The 13,078-nt window shown below is 40.1% G+C and overlaps 1 protein-coding gene across 5 annotated transcripts in view; it reads right to left on the bottom strand.

Moving 5' to 3' along the window:
- Positions 1-1,259: 1,259 nt before the first annotated feature.
- The window catches only part of ZFAND6 (zinc finger AN1-type containing 6), a 38,760-nt gene continuing 26,941 nt past the window's right edge, over positions 1,260-13,078 (bottom strand). For 4 of the 5 annotated variants that reach the window (XM_061999651.1, XM_061999650.1, XM_061999648.1 and 1 more), the window contains 4 exons: positions 12,745-12,856; positions 10,496-10,596; positions 2,811-2,924; positions 1,260-2,238 (listed from right to left, as the gene is read on the bottom strand). In XM_061999651.1, coding sequence (XP_061855635.1) covers positions 2,090-2,238; positions 2,811-2,924; positions 10,496-10,596; positions 12,745-12,856 — 476 coding nt within the window. In that variant the 3' untranslated portion in view covers positions 1,260-2,089. The remainder of the gene's footprint in view (positions 2,239-2,810; positions 2,925-10,495; positions 10,597-12,744; positions 12,857-13,078) is intronic. The other variant, XM_061999649.1, reaches the window with a different exon arrangement.

Below are 13,078 nucleotides of genomic sequence, written 5' to 3'. Positions count from 1 at the left end.
CACAGAATGCTGCTGCCCTTCTGTGCCCTCTGCTATGCACATTTAGAAAATGCTCTGAGGAAATACAGAATCTTTGACTCATAAAAAGGCAGACCACTACCAAAACTTGCCAGAAAGGGTTAGCTATTCCCTCCTTTACTATAAAATCCATGTGCTTCATAGATTGTGGCTAAACCATTTTTACAGATAGAACATACTTCACTTCTTACTGGGTCCTGCCAATTACTTTCTGTAGCTATCTGATAGAGGAAGCACATAAACACCACGCAGCAGAAGGAGCTAAATGCACTGCTTTATCTACTAATTGCCAGCCATAGCTTTTAAAGAGCATTCTGAATTTTCAAGGATGTAGCCAGCTTTGATTAAAAATGTAACGTTTTAAATAAAGCCATGCAATCTCATTTATTCTACAGCGCTTCAAAGCAGCAGCGAGTCACCAAGTGAAGTCTCGACTGCAGATCAGTACCATCTGGAGAGGAATTAGTTCTACTTGAGTGTACTGTTAAGTTTGGTGATAAGCAGCACTAGCTGAAGTTACCATGGTACTACATAAACCGCTCAATCTCTAAGTTACACAGATGACCTGGGTGGCTGAATGCTTGAGGCACAGCCTCTGATCTGATGGGACAAGGAGTTTAACGAAACTCAGTAAGCACCCTCCAAAGACAAGACAAATTCCTCCTATCCCTACATGGGATCAGTAACAAGCCTGAGGACACACCAAGGAGCATGTGGAGGCTTGGCTGTGGCAGTGTTCAACGCTGAAATCTACAGATGTCACACCTCAGAAGAAAGGACACATCACTGGAAAAAATAAAAACTGTCTCAAGAACCATTCTTTCACCTAACTTGAAGGAAGTCTGTGCAGTGCTGGCTGTCAGGCAATGGATTAAACTCCCCCCAGCTCTATTTCCTAGAACCACAATCACACAGCCTGGTCACTGGCCACATGGATTTTACCTGTAGGTCTGCCCGAGTACATTGGTCACAAAGGATCCCAACTCCTACCTGAGTGACATGCTGCACAGGAAGCACAGACAACTCCCTGGGCAGAATGACCAACACAGAAGGTAAAAAGCTTCTGGAAACTGTAGGCTGATGGTTGTAGGTGAAAAATGAATCCAGAGTTAGCTGGCATTGGGATATTCACGCTCTCTGGGAATAAACAACTGTAAGTGAAGGAACCACCACAGGAAGGTCCCCGTGAAAACAAAGCAAGAGAAACCTAAATTACATATGCCAGTGACAGCCACAGGGGCTCCAATTTTTTTAAATTTTATTTAATCAAAGTTAAGACGTGGATAAACATAAATACAGCACAGGTACTTCAGATCATTCTTCATATTTGTGTACAGACAGACTGATGGATGTAATCCCAATGAAACCTGCAGTCAGTGAAGTGCATACAGCCTTCCCCCCACACACACACACAAAAACAAAACCCAATGGAAAAAAAAACAAACCTCCACACACAGACAATCTCAGCACACACTCTCATTACAAATGATTCATACATAAATAGGTAGAGGGTGCAAACAAGCTAATATGCGAACATGTATAACCTCTCGTTAATGGGGAAAAAAAACAGAAGCAGCCATAATGATTAAAATACATTCAGTTACTGATATAACTAGTTGTGCCATACAAGGCATTATCAAAAAAAAAAAAAGGAAATTGTGCTGCAGAGAAAAGCTATATACAACAAGAAAATAAACTGCAAAGTTAACGCATGCATGTTTTATCCTGGAAAAGCACAGCCCTCCAATATTTTCTCCATGTTTGTTATAAAAGCCCTCTGCACTCAACTAAAATTAAAATGATCTTAAAGGATAATACTTGTAAAGTTTACTTAAGTCTTCAGCCACAGAAAACTGCAATGAAAATAAATGTTCAGAGTCATTTTCAAAACAAAACGAAACAAAAAACCCGAAAAAAACCAAAGAATCTATTCATCTGGTGACATGCATGATTAAAAGGTCTAGGCAAGGTACACTGCTCTACGTTCCTGATGACTAAGGAAAAAAGCTCAAGTCAATTTAATCTGCAGATGGTCAGAGGATTTTTTTTGTATTCCAGCAGAAGCAGCAGTTCAGATCTTCTGGATCTTTTCCCCAACAACTACAGGATTCTCTTTTCTGATTTTCTCAGCAGCATCAGCTTTGTAATTGTAAGAGCAACTGTGTACGTCTGAGTAACGGTGCATACCACAGTAAACGTTTCCACAACGACATTCAAACCCTGTGGACAGAAACATTAGCTTAGATATTTCAACATTCTTTATTAGACTGGTATGTTTTAAAACCTTAATGTGTTCACTCACTAGCAATAAATCTCAGTCACCAGTGTCAATCAGCCAAAGAGCCTCTGCTGCAGAAAGCATAAGAACCACAAATAATACATTTTTAATTGATTACAGTAAGATTTGACTCGACTATTCCTTCCTATCACATGATACACTGGCACAAAATATTCCTAGAGATCTCCTGCTCTTTTTCTTTGTGTATGAATCTTCACTCCACAGAACTCAAGTTTTCTTAGGCCCTTTCATTGAACCACTGGAAAGCTCAATAGTAAACAGCAGTAAACCACCATCCAGTTCCTCAGCTAAGCACACTTCTGGAGGGAAGTATTTGGAATTATCAACTTCACTTAAAGACAGGAAGTTGAAAAACAAAGTAATGCACCTTTGGCCAAATTTGATTTCAAATCAGTAACCCTGAGATGACCATGCCCCATTATCCCCTTAAGAGAAACTTTCAAAGGTCCAAAGCTTAAACAAGTCTCAGAAAAGTGAAATCAGTATCTCTTACCAGTCAGTCCAACCTTCTTCCTGCACATGAAACAACGATTCTTTTTCTGTTTTGGTTTGTCAAGCGACTTGTCCTGTTCTTCAGGTGTAGGTTCTGCATTCTCTGACACTGAAGCTAACAAAAAAGTTAGTAAGAACAATGGAAAAGAAGGTCTGTGTTTCTTCCTGTCTCCTGTTTAAGTCATACCATAATCTAAAGGCCATACTGTATGTTTAGGTTCTGGGGTTAGTCATTGCACTGCAGCTTCCACATCTGAAGTGTGACAGACTCTCAGGAGCAGTACTGGTACTCCCTCCTTCTAGATCTCCTGTGTCATTTAAGGAGAGAATTCACTGAATGCTTATACAAAGTTCATAATATGAATATAGTATAAAGAAAGAGAATCACTAAAACTAGGTTTAAGAATAAGATTCAGTGCTGTCAGCTTTGTGAAGAGAATCCCACACCCAAGTGTTTCCCCACCAGTGTTACTAGCCCAGTTACCAAAATCTGCTTGTAAGAAGCACTGTACTTACTAGCATCAGCTGAGTAAAGCATTCCCTTTCAAACACTGAATCAACATGATTTTTTGCTGAAGATTGCAATCCTAAGGCCAAAAAAAATGTTGTGCCTCAGAACAATCTCTACCTCTGTGACATTGTTGCTCTTGCCCAGCTAGAAAAAACCTGCACAGGGGCTAATCACTACCTGGGGTGAGATACCATTAGCTGAAGACACACAGGCTTACAGGGAGGATGTGCACTACCCTGAAACCCAGAAGGAAGCAGGTAAACAGCAAAAGCATCTTTAAAGAGGTAAGACAACTAACTTTTAACCTGCTTTAATATTCTCTCACATCTGAAAGAGCTGGGTTACAGGTTGTGAGAGAATATAAACAAGTAATGGTAGTATTTGCCTGACCCAGGTAAAAATAGAAATTGGCTCATTTTCCTCAAGTATTTGCACATTCCTTACATTACAAAACAGAAATAGAAACCAGAAAACCCAACTTCATTTCAAGAAGGGCTACGAGCCAACCTCTCTGCCTACCAGCCATTGCTAGATCGCAGCAGGCCAAGTCTCCAGTCAGTAAGGTACACAGAAGCCAGGAGTATTTGCAGAAAAAAAGTAAAGAAGGAAAGCCAGCTCCAGCCAGGGGGTGTGTCAATGGAAGCAGAGCTAGAACCAGTGCTGCAAAAGAAAGGAATACAACAGCAAGCCCAGACACTTGTCAGGGAAAAACTGCAGGCATGCCTGTGCAGCTGGACTTTTGTTAGGTGGAGGCTGTCAGATGCAGTTCTGTGCTAGTTCTACGCCAGTTGACTGCTATTCTGCATGACAATTCTGGTGGGTTTTTTCCTGTGCTGCTATTCTGATGATTTTTTAAGGAGGAAAGGATACTTTCCACTTTTGCAACTTATCAAAACATTGCAGTCTGTATCATGCAACATCAATGGCTAACAAAATACCTGACCACCAGTAAACACCTTGCCTGAGTGAACAATATATTCCAAAGCATCAAGCAGACTCTTAGACATGGTTTATTGAATCCTTTAAAAATCACCCTCTATGCTACAAGTTGAGATTTTCTTGATCCTGAAACTCATAAGAATTAATAGTCTGCAAAAAAAGGTTCAATGGCTTTAAATGGTTGTTAAACAGCATATTTCTGAGTGAACAGATAATATCCAACGGTTTGCAAGATAAGAAACAAGAGTAGTAAGGATTAAAAGCTGGGAGATAAATATAAATGGTAAGACTTACTCAAGTGAACTCCTGCAGTACTCACAGAACACATATTTCAGTGTTTATCAATTCATTAAGAAAGCTTCATGCCATGGATTAGCATTTGGCAGCAAACATTCTCAAGTCTGCATTTCCTGTTGTAGCAAAATCCAGCTACCTCAATATAAGTTTTAGTAAAAGCCTCTGAGCCAAATTTAGGAAAAACTGGCACTGTTCCCTGCATAACAAGGCTAATACATCTGTACGTTTTCTCTCTCAAGTTAAAAAGGCTTAAAATAGTTAAAGGCTCCAGCTCGCTGTAGAAATGAGTGGAGAGATTCTTCTACCTCAAGTCACTTATCCACTGTAGTAAGCATAGATTCTAGAGCTCAATTTTCTTTTGCAGGGAAGGTAGAGATTTGACTGAAAGTCCTCTATGATAATGATCAACATCCCAATCACTAAGCCACCTCTGGATGACAAAGCACCAGTGTTTTGTGCTCTTCCCATAAGCTAGCTGTGATGAATGCAATAGAATAGAGCCAGGTAAAATAAAATATCACCCACTCTGGAGCTCTCAGGAAACATGTTGCAGCCACTCCCAGCTGCTGCACTTTGTCTGGATTCCAGGATGCTGCTGCCTGCTTTGCTTGAACCTATTCCATTCCTTCCCTGCAGAAGCACTGGCAGCACCAGTACAAGCTGCCAACTAACCAAAAAGGAAGAAAGTATGAACATATACACACACACTCATTTTTTCTGGAGCTGACAAGTTAAGCTGGTCACTGAAGTTCTGTTTTACAGAGCTTGTTCTTAGCTAATCAAAACAAGCAGAGCCTGGATTTCCTCCTAAAGGCAGAGGCTTCTGCTACTGCTTTCCTTGTGCCAACCCTGCTTGAACTTTCCTGTACTTTGACTGACCAAGAAAGCAGCAGCCACAAGAGAAAGTGCACTCAGGCCCTTGCACCCCTCCAGGCAAACCACAACACTCCCTGCATTTGCTGCAAGACTCCTGATGTCTCATCCATTCTCTCCCCTCTCCCTGTGCTGGATGTTTGTCATCCCTGCATTACTAGGCAGAGGTGTTCAAAGGAAAAGGTTCCTCGTTCCAACACAAAGAGTACAAATAGTTATGTTTGCCTCTTAAGTGCATCTCAGACCTAAGAAGAAAAATACTCACTGCTCCAGAGGAATGAAATGTGAAGTTAATCCTAAACCGAAGATCACTGCTTCCTAATATTTTAAGGCTAAGCTGAAGTAATCAGTCTAAACTACTCTGTTTCGGTGTTAGCAAGAGGCAAATTAAATAAGAGAACACTTAGAGAACTTATGTTTAAAACACTGTGAATTTTTTCTCTCTCCTTGCAGCATTCATCCAGAAAACCAGGATATCCTACATTATTTTCTATGCTTGTACCATGATCATACTCTACAGCTCTGAGGTGCTGGTGCTGTCACAAAAATCTGAATTATCTGTCAATTCCTTTGCAGCACTGTCTACTGACATAGCCCCAGTAAGGTTCTTTGAAGCTGATGTCATCATTGCAACAGCACTCACCCTGAGTTCAGGTTCTCCACATTCTGTATCAACTAAATTGGTTTAATATCAAGTTTTTACAAAGTAGTAGTGACTGAAATCAACTTTCACCTCACTAAAAACCCAGAGGAGCACAAAGCCAGGTGATTTCACTGAGAACAGCAGCCATGTACCTTTTAGCCATTTATTCAAATCCTAGTTTGTACTTTGATTCTTCAGAACAGTAACCACACCATCTCACACCACTGACTGTACTTTGCAATGCTAATGTATGGACCTCTCCAATTAAAAAAAACAAGCAGCCATTCTGGCACTCAGAAGTTTCCAGGCTCTAGAGGCTGAGAGCCCTCCCATCACTGAGATTTATACTTTTAGCCCAACGTTCTCGAGTTGCAAGAGCTCTATAAACTATATTGTGGAGTGCTTCTGCCTTCCATGACAAGTTTTATCTACCTTCAAAAACTTCCCTGGAATATAAAGCATGAATCCTAAAACCAAATGGTTTTAAACTCAATCCCTAGAGTGAAGCATTTCTTTAGCTGCTTGCAGACTTGTCAGGAAGCAGCCCTGTCAATCCCCTGGCTGACAGATACAGAATCCTGACTGGCTAATCCTAACAGGGCCATAAAGGTGAGCAAAAGGTACAACAGCCACAATCTAAAATGAGTTGGAGAGATGTTCAGAACAGAAGAAAATTGCTAGAAAAACTGGATTGTAACTTAATGAGTTTCATTTTAGGTCATCTTCAATGGCTTGCTCATAATATTTCAGAACATTACCATAAAAAATATCCTCTTAGCCCCTTATCTAGCATCTGGTGGTTTTGCAGTGTTCTATACCTACAAGCATTATCACACAATCACTGAATGTAAAAATCCAGATTAACATATTGTGTAGTTTTCACCTACTGCTTTTGCAGTGCATAAATCCAAGGAAGACAAATGTGGACTGCTCTCTGGAATTTTTATTCCCTTGTTGTTTTAGCTTGTCTGCAAACAGCAAGGACTATGTGCAGACAGCTCAACTCCCATTTATCTGTCTGCTTTAAAAAATAATAACAGTAATTTAAGAAAGCCTAACTATTCATCCAATCTTTTATTGTTCCTGTAGCCTAGTAAATTTTGTTAAACAGCAAGATAAGGGGACGAATCTCAACTTGACACAATAGTCTAACTCACTATACACAAGTGGCATAGAACAATTTGCTCCAGAACAGGCATTCCAACAAAGCAAGATTTTTATCAGAACACAAACTGAACAAATAACCAAAGCAGACAATTTCTTTTTTCCTTCTCTATGTCAGAAGCAGCATTATAAGCTCTTCAGTCTGGGACCAACTTCCACATTTCTGTTACTCTTTTCTCTTTTACCTGCTACAAAGCCAGATAATACTAAATAACTTTGATTCACACATTCCTGTTACATTCTTGACAGCAGCCTAAAAGCCAAACTCTGAATTACGGGGTAGGGGGAAAGAAACTTTAGGATGCACAATTGTTAACAATTCAATGAAATCCACTCAGCACCCATAAGCTGCTCTCTTTCCAAACTTACACTTTCAAAGCAAAATACTTTAAAACTGGAAACACTACATTTCGTATGATTTTTGATTAAGGGATTGCACAGAAGCAGCTCTTCAGGAAACGAGGCTGACCCTGCCACAGTGAGTTATAAATAGGGATTGTAATTTAGAACTGCAATTACATGTTGGTGGTGTTCTTAGTTTAGAAATCACTACGGTCCAAAGAAAAGGACACAGGAAAGAGATTGGTGCTCTGAACACCCAGTATAGGTTGATCCTTGAAATACATGTTGTAAAATGTGAATACGCCCCTGAAATCAAAGCTTCTAGTTGAGAAGTCTCTCTTATCTTCTCATAGGGAGAATTAACTTTAGAGGTACAGAATTAGGACCATAAATTTATCTAAATGGGTAACAAGAGAGACATTCCTCTGAAAGAGTGCTGGGAAAAGTCTTTTACAGGTCCAAGCTACCTCACACTACAAGCATCAAATAGTACTTGTACTTTCCACACCTCCCAGTGAAAGGACAGTAGATGCTGCAAACCTGGAGTTTCAACTTACAGCTAAGCCAAGCAAGTGAGATAAACATGTAAACAGAGACACTAATTCAGGCACTGGATGGAACATGAAGCATCATGAGACTAACAGAAAGGAGGAAAAAAAAAAGACAGGGTAGTAGGATGATCAGCTTACAGAAGTAGCCTTTATATCCTCTGATGCACGTCACATTCATATCAGCATAAACGTGCAGCGCTACATTCACAGGCCAGACTGAGATGTTCCACTTCTGAGGTTCCCAGAAAGGGATATATCTGCATGGGAGCTGGGTTACAGCTGGCATGCAGCACATCCCAGGTTCCCTATACTGCAGAACAGGGATCAAAGAGCCACATCTCTATCATTCATAGGTATATCGACTAAAAATCTACATTGTAAATCTACCTCTGCTTTGCAAATATACACAGGATTTTAGAAGCATAACAATTTTAAAAGCATAAGCCTTTTCAGCACTTGCTTTTGTCTCAAGGTGTGTAAGGCCAGATATCACTGATTGGTATTAAGAGCATGTCTTACATGTGTTGTCAAAACTGAGGCACCAAGAGCTCTCGGCTCCAGAAAACAAACTAAATAGCAGGTATTAGAACCTCTAAAATATATCCTTAAGAGTAAACACATTTCTAATTGATCTCTCAAAGACTAGTCCAAAATGATACTAGCATTAACAACTTCGAATTCTGAGTTTTACAGCTGCTGTGTGTAGCTGTAGGACCAAGGAGGCGGCCTTACCCAGCACAGTAGCTAAATACTGACTTTTCTATTCTGCCCTATAAAAAGGGAGAGCTCAGGTTTAGAAAAGCATCTGAAAAGCAGAACTTTGGCACTAGAGGAAGAAGAGAAGAATTACACAGCATCTTTAAGTGGAACTATATATCATATCTGAACTCCAAATGCAGTGTGTCCAGGTGGCCAAGAAGGCCAATGCTGTCCTGGCTTTTACCAGAAACAGTGTGACCAGCAGGACCATGGCAGTGATTGTCCCCCTGTACTCATAGCACTGGTGAGGCTGCACCTCAAGTGCTGTGTTTTAATTTTGGGTCCCTCACATCAGTGTTGGAGCATGTCCAGAAATAGGCAACAGAGCTGCTGAAGGGTCTGGAGCACAAACCTTATGAAGAATGGCTCAGGGAACTGGGGTTATTTAATCTGAAGAAGAGGAGACTGAGGGAAGACACGATCACTCTCTACAACTACCCGAAAGGAGGCTGTAGTGAAGTGAGGGTCAGTCAGTTCTCCCAAGTAACAAGTGATAGGACAAGAGGAAATGGCCTCAAGTTGTGCCAGGGGAGGTTTAGATTCAAGAAGAGGAAAAAACTTTTTCACTGTGAGGGTTGTTAAGACATTGGCCCAGGCTGCCCAGAGAGGTGGTCGAGTTCCCATCCCTGGAGGTACTGACAAGCCATGTAGCTGAGGTGCTGAGGGTCATGAGTGGGCTTGGCAGTGCAAAGTTAGTGGTTGGACTTGATCTTAAAGGTCTTTTCCAACTTAAATGATTCTAGGATTCCTATGTTTAGACTAGTGTACAGAAATATAACTCTGCCCCACTAAAGCCTTAGCTGTGTCAACAGAAGCCAAGTCAGAATACTTACTGACTTACCTTTAAGTAACTTTGAAGTCTAGGGATTACAAATCTGAGTGATTTTTTTATACTGACCTTTTTACATTACCCATAGAAGTACTATTTAAAATTCTTTAGTTTTTAGCTCTACAGGGTTGCACAAAAACGGGGCGGGCGGGGGGGGAAATCCATGAGAAAAAAAACTCTTTACATTGCACCAGCAATGAGAGTTTGAAGCCAATATAAAGTAATCCACTCAGCTGTTTTCCTTCAAGCAACCAGTGTTTGAAGTTTGGTAATTTTCTGCTTGATAAAGTGAATTTCAATGAGTCAAAATGTTTGTTACACCACTACAGTTCAGAGGTGAAAAGTTCTTTTACAGGTCTTTGACATTTATACGAGATACTAATGCTGTTCTTGTAATAGGTATGTCACCCTCTAACAAAAACATGCTCATAAACTGTGATATTTGCTGCAAACGACTACTGAGAAGTAACAGATACTCAAAACTGTTTACATGTAATAGCTGTGGCATAAAGATAGAACAGTGAATTGACTTACGATGTGCGTTGCCAACCCCCATTAACACATTTGTTATGGTAGATACTGAAATTGCCAGGTTAATGTCGAAGTTTTCAGTTTAAGACTTGCCTTTTAAGAAAATTAAGTTTATCCTTATTTTGCCTGCTGATTTCAGAGGGTATTTATGTCCAAAAATATGGCATCTCTTCACAGGAGTATATTAAGAACAGTTCCAGTTTTAAAAACATTGAGTAAGTTCTATCTCTACAAACTAGGCACCAACCTTGCAAATCTTCTGTCTCAGGTACTGTTTTGTCCACAGCCGTACTATCCGGTTGGGATGATGCTACAGATTCTGTTAAAAGTGACTGACTTGACACAGGGCTGGAGGGTAAAACAAAAGTTATGATTTTTTATGAGGCATATCCATGTTCTATAAACCGTTCCTGAAAGAAATACATCAGAGTATGTTTTGATGAAAAAGCATGCAAAACTCTTCATTCTAAAGTTGCTTCTTTATCCATTTAAAGCCACCCCAGTATCTAAGAACACTGGACAATCTGAACTGATGAAAAAGGTAAACACTTGTGCATTCATACTGAATGCAATAAACTGGTTCAGCTACAAAAAGAAAAACCAAGTATTTTGGAGTAGTTTGCATACCATCCTTCCACACAGAAACAACTATGCAACACTCAATATACAGGGATTTTTATAACAGAAGTCAGCAAGATAATTGTAGAGGAGTTACATTTGCTGTTCTAGTGATACGAACAAGAAAATTGCAGCATGTCAATGTTTCCAGAAATAAGGCATCTGCAGCTGTACACAGAACCTCTTGGAGTTTTGCACTATAAAGCAGTGCTGGCCAAACTTTCCAAGGCTGTCAGCCATACTGCTAAAAATCACATCATGGCTGGAAACTCAGAGATAAATACGTTGGAGAGTTACGGGGAGAGGTTCAACACTGGTGGTCAGTCACAACCAAACTGCTCACTCAGCAGCTCTGCTATGGAACAAGACAGAGCTGAAGCCTCAGGTAAGAGGTAGCACTACCCCATTTGCCTAATTTGTTTCTTCCTCTCCACTTAGGGATTCACCAAATCCAAGACACTGGATTATCCAGCAGCCCGTGAACCAACCAGAAAAGCCCTACCAGTAGTCCATGACACAACCAAGGCCTCAGAATCACAATTTCAGTTGCCAAGAATTGCATGTAGGTTTTAAGACTGCAAGTTTGGTCACCTACAAAAGGTCACTGTCAATTTACTAGAGGTTTTCTCTGATATTGGTAACTCTGAGGTACTACTAGAGACTGAAGCTGAACCTGTGCTTTTATCTCAGGGAAAGAAAAGTGACACTGATTTTTTTGAAGTGCAAGTCTAAGAGCAACCATTGCTCATTTCTCCTGTAACCAGTAAATCAAGCTAGTGATCAAAGACATACTATGGAAGAGAGGGGAAAAAAAGGTATTATAAAGGTTATATGAGGAAACAAACCCGAGGCCCTGTAATTGTTTCACCTCTGTACACTGACCTGGATTTTTTCTTTTAACCATATGCCAAAGGAGTTGTATCAGGGTAAGATATCTATTTTCCACCCCAATTAGAAATCCCAGAATGGAAAGAGCAAATATAACATCAAGCATAGCACCTAGCTCTCAGTTCATATGCAAGATCCAAGCATGAGATAACACCTCCTATAAAAAGCTAAGGAGCAGAAAACACACTCTGAACAGAACCAGCCAATAACAACTGATGAACTCACCCTCAGCCTGTGTTTTACTACATTCTGATTTTTCAAGGAAAGTTGGAACAAATATTACTTCAAGTTAGCTTCCATGGTACAACACAAACAATTTTTTTACTCAAAATATTTCCAAAGCACTTAAGTCACTGTTGGTTATGTCATTCTAAACTGAAATGCAGCCACTAAATATAAACAAATATTTAGCTTTCACAAATGGAGGGCACTTAGTAAGTCTGAGTGATTTACAAGAGGATGTTATGTCTCCTTGAATAATTCAGTTGGAAATTACTTGTTTAAAGAAATCAGATCAGTAGCACAACTTGTACTCACATTTAGTTATCTTTCCCCTGCTCTAGCATGCTCCACTTTCACAAGCAACTAGTTTGTTAACACATTATACATTTGAGAGCTCCAGTAAACAGTTTTCTGCCATTTTACAAAATCCTCAAGTTTCTAAGATGTAAAGTGCTCTCCTTCAATAAATGTACAGCCAACTGCACGTTGTGGAGTCAGAACACTAGCCAGAGAAATCTGTATAACAGCATGAAGCTGGCAATGCTCCTATTTGAGGCTAAATTCTGAAGAGGAATTTGCATTTGAATGCAAGATGTAGCTAACAGATCAGCTACTATTTACTGTGAGAGCCCATGCTTTAAAGTTAGCCTTTAAATCTCTTAAAGGTTTTCCTAATCCAAGTCCTGGCATTTCATTACACAGTATCACTCAATCACCTTGACACAGACTTTTACATAAAGAACACAGAACAGGCAGGAACCAGCTCACCTTGGCTGCATAGATGGAGTCGATGTAGAATCTAAAGTTGACTGAGTTTCCTGGGCACTACCTTCTGTGCACTGGACCGGTAAGGACTCCGTTATACTACTGACAGAAGCTGCTGAAAGGAAGATACTAACGTTAGCACACTACTTCCTGGGATTACAAAAGTTACACAATGCAATTATTTTTTGACCTCCATGACACCAGCCAAGAAAGTAGTTGCATCTCAAGTCTATATCATAATGAAACTATTTCACAAAAAGTAATTATGTTTAGCCATATTTTGATCACGTTCCAGCCTCACTCCCAGAAGTTACACAGCACAACATTTTGAAGCTGA

The sequence above is a fragment of the Colius striatus genome, chromosome 7, assembly GCF_028858725.1.
Source record: "Colius striatus isolate bColStr4 chromosome 7, bColStr4.1.hap1, whole genome shotgun sequence".
Lineage (NCBI taxonomy): Eukaryota > Metazoa > Chordata > Aves > Coliiformes > Coliidae > Colius > Colius striatus.
This window is presented reverse-complemented; position numbering and strand designations above follow the sequence as displayed.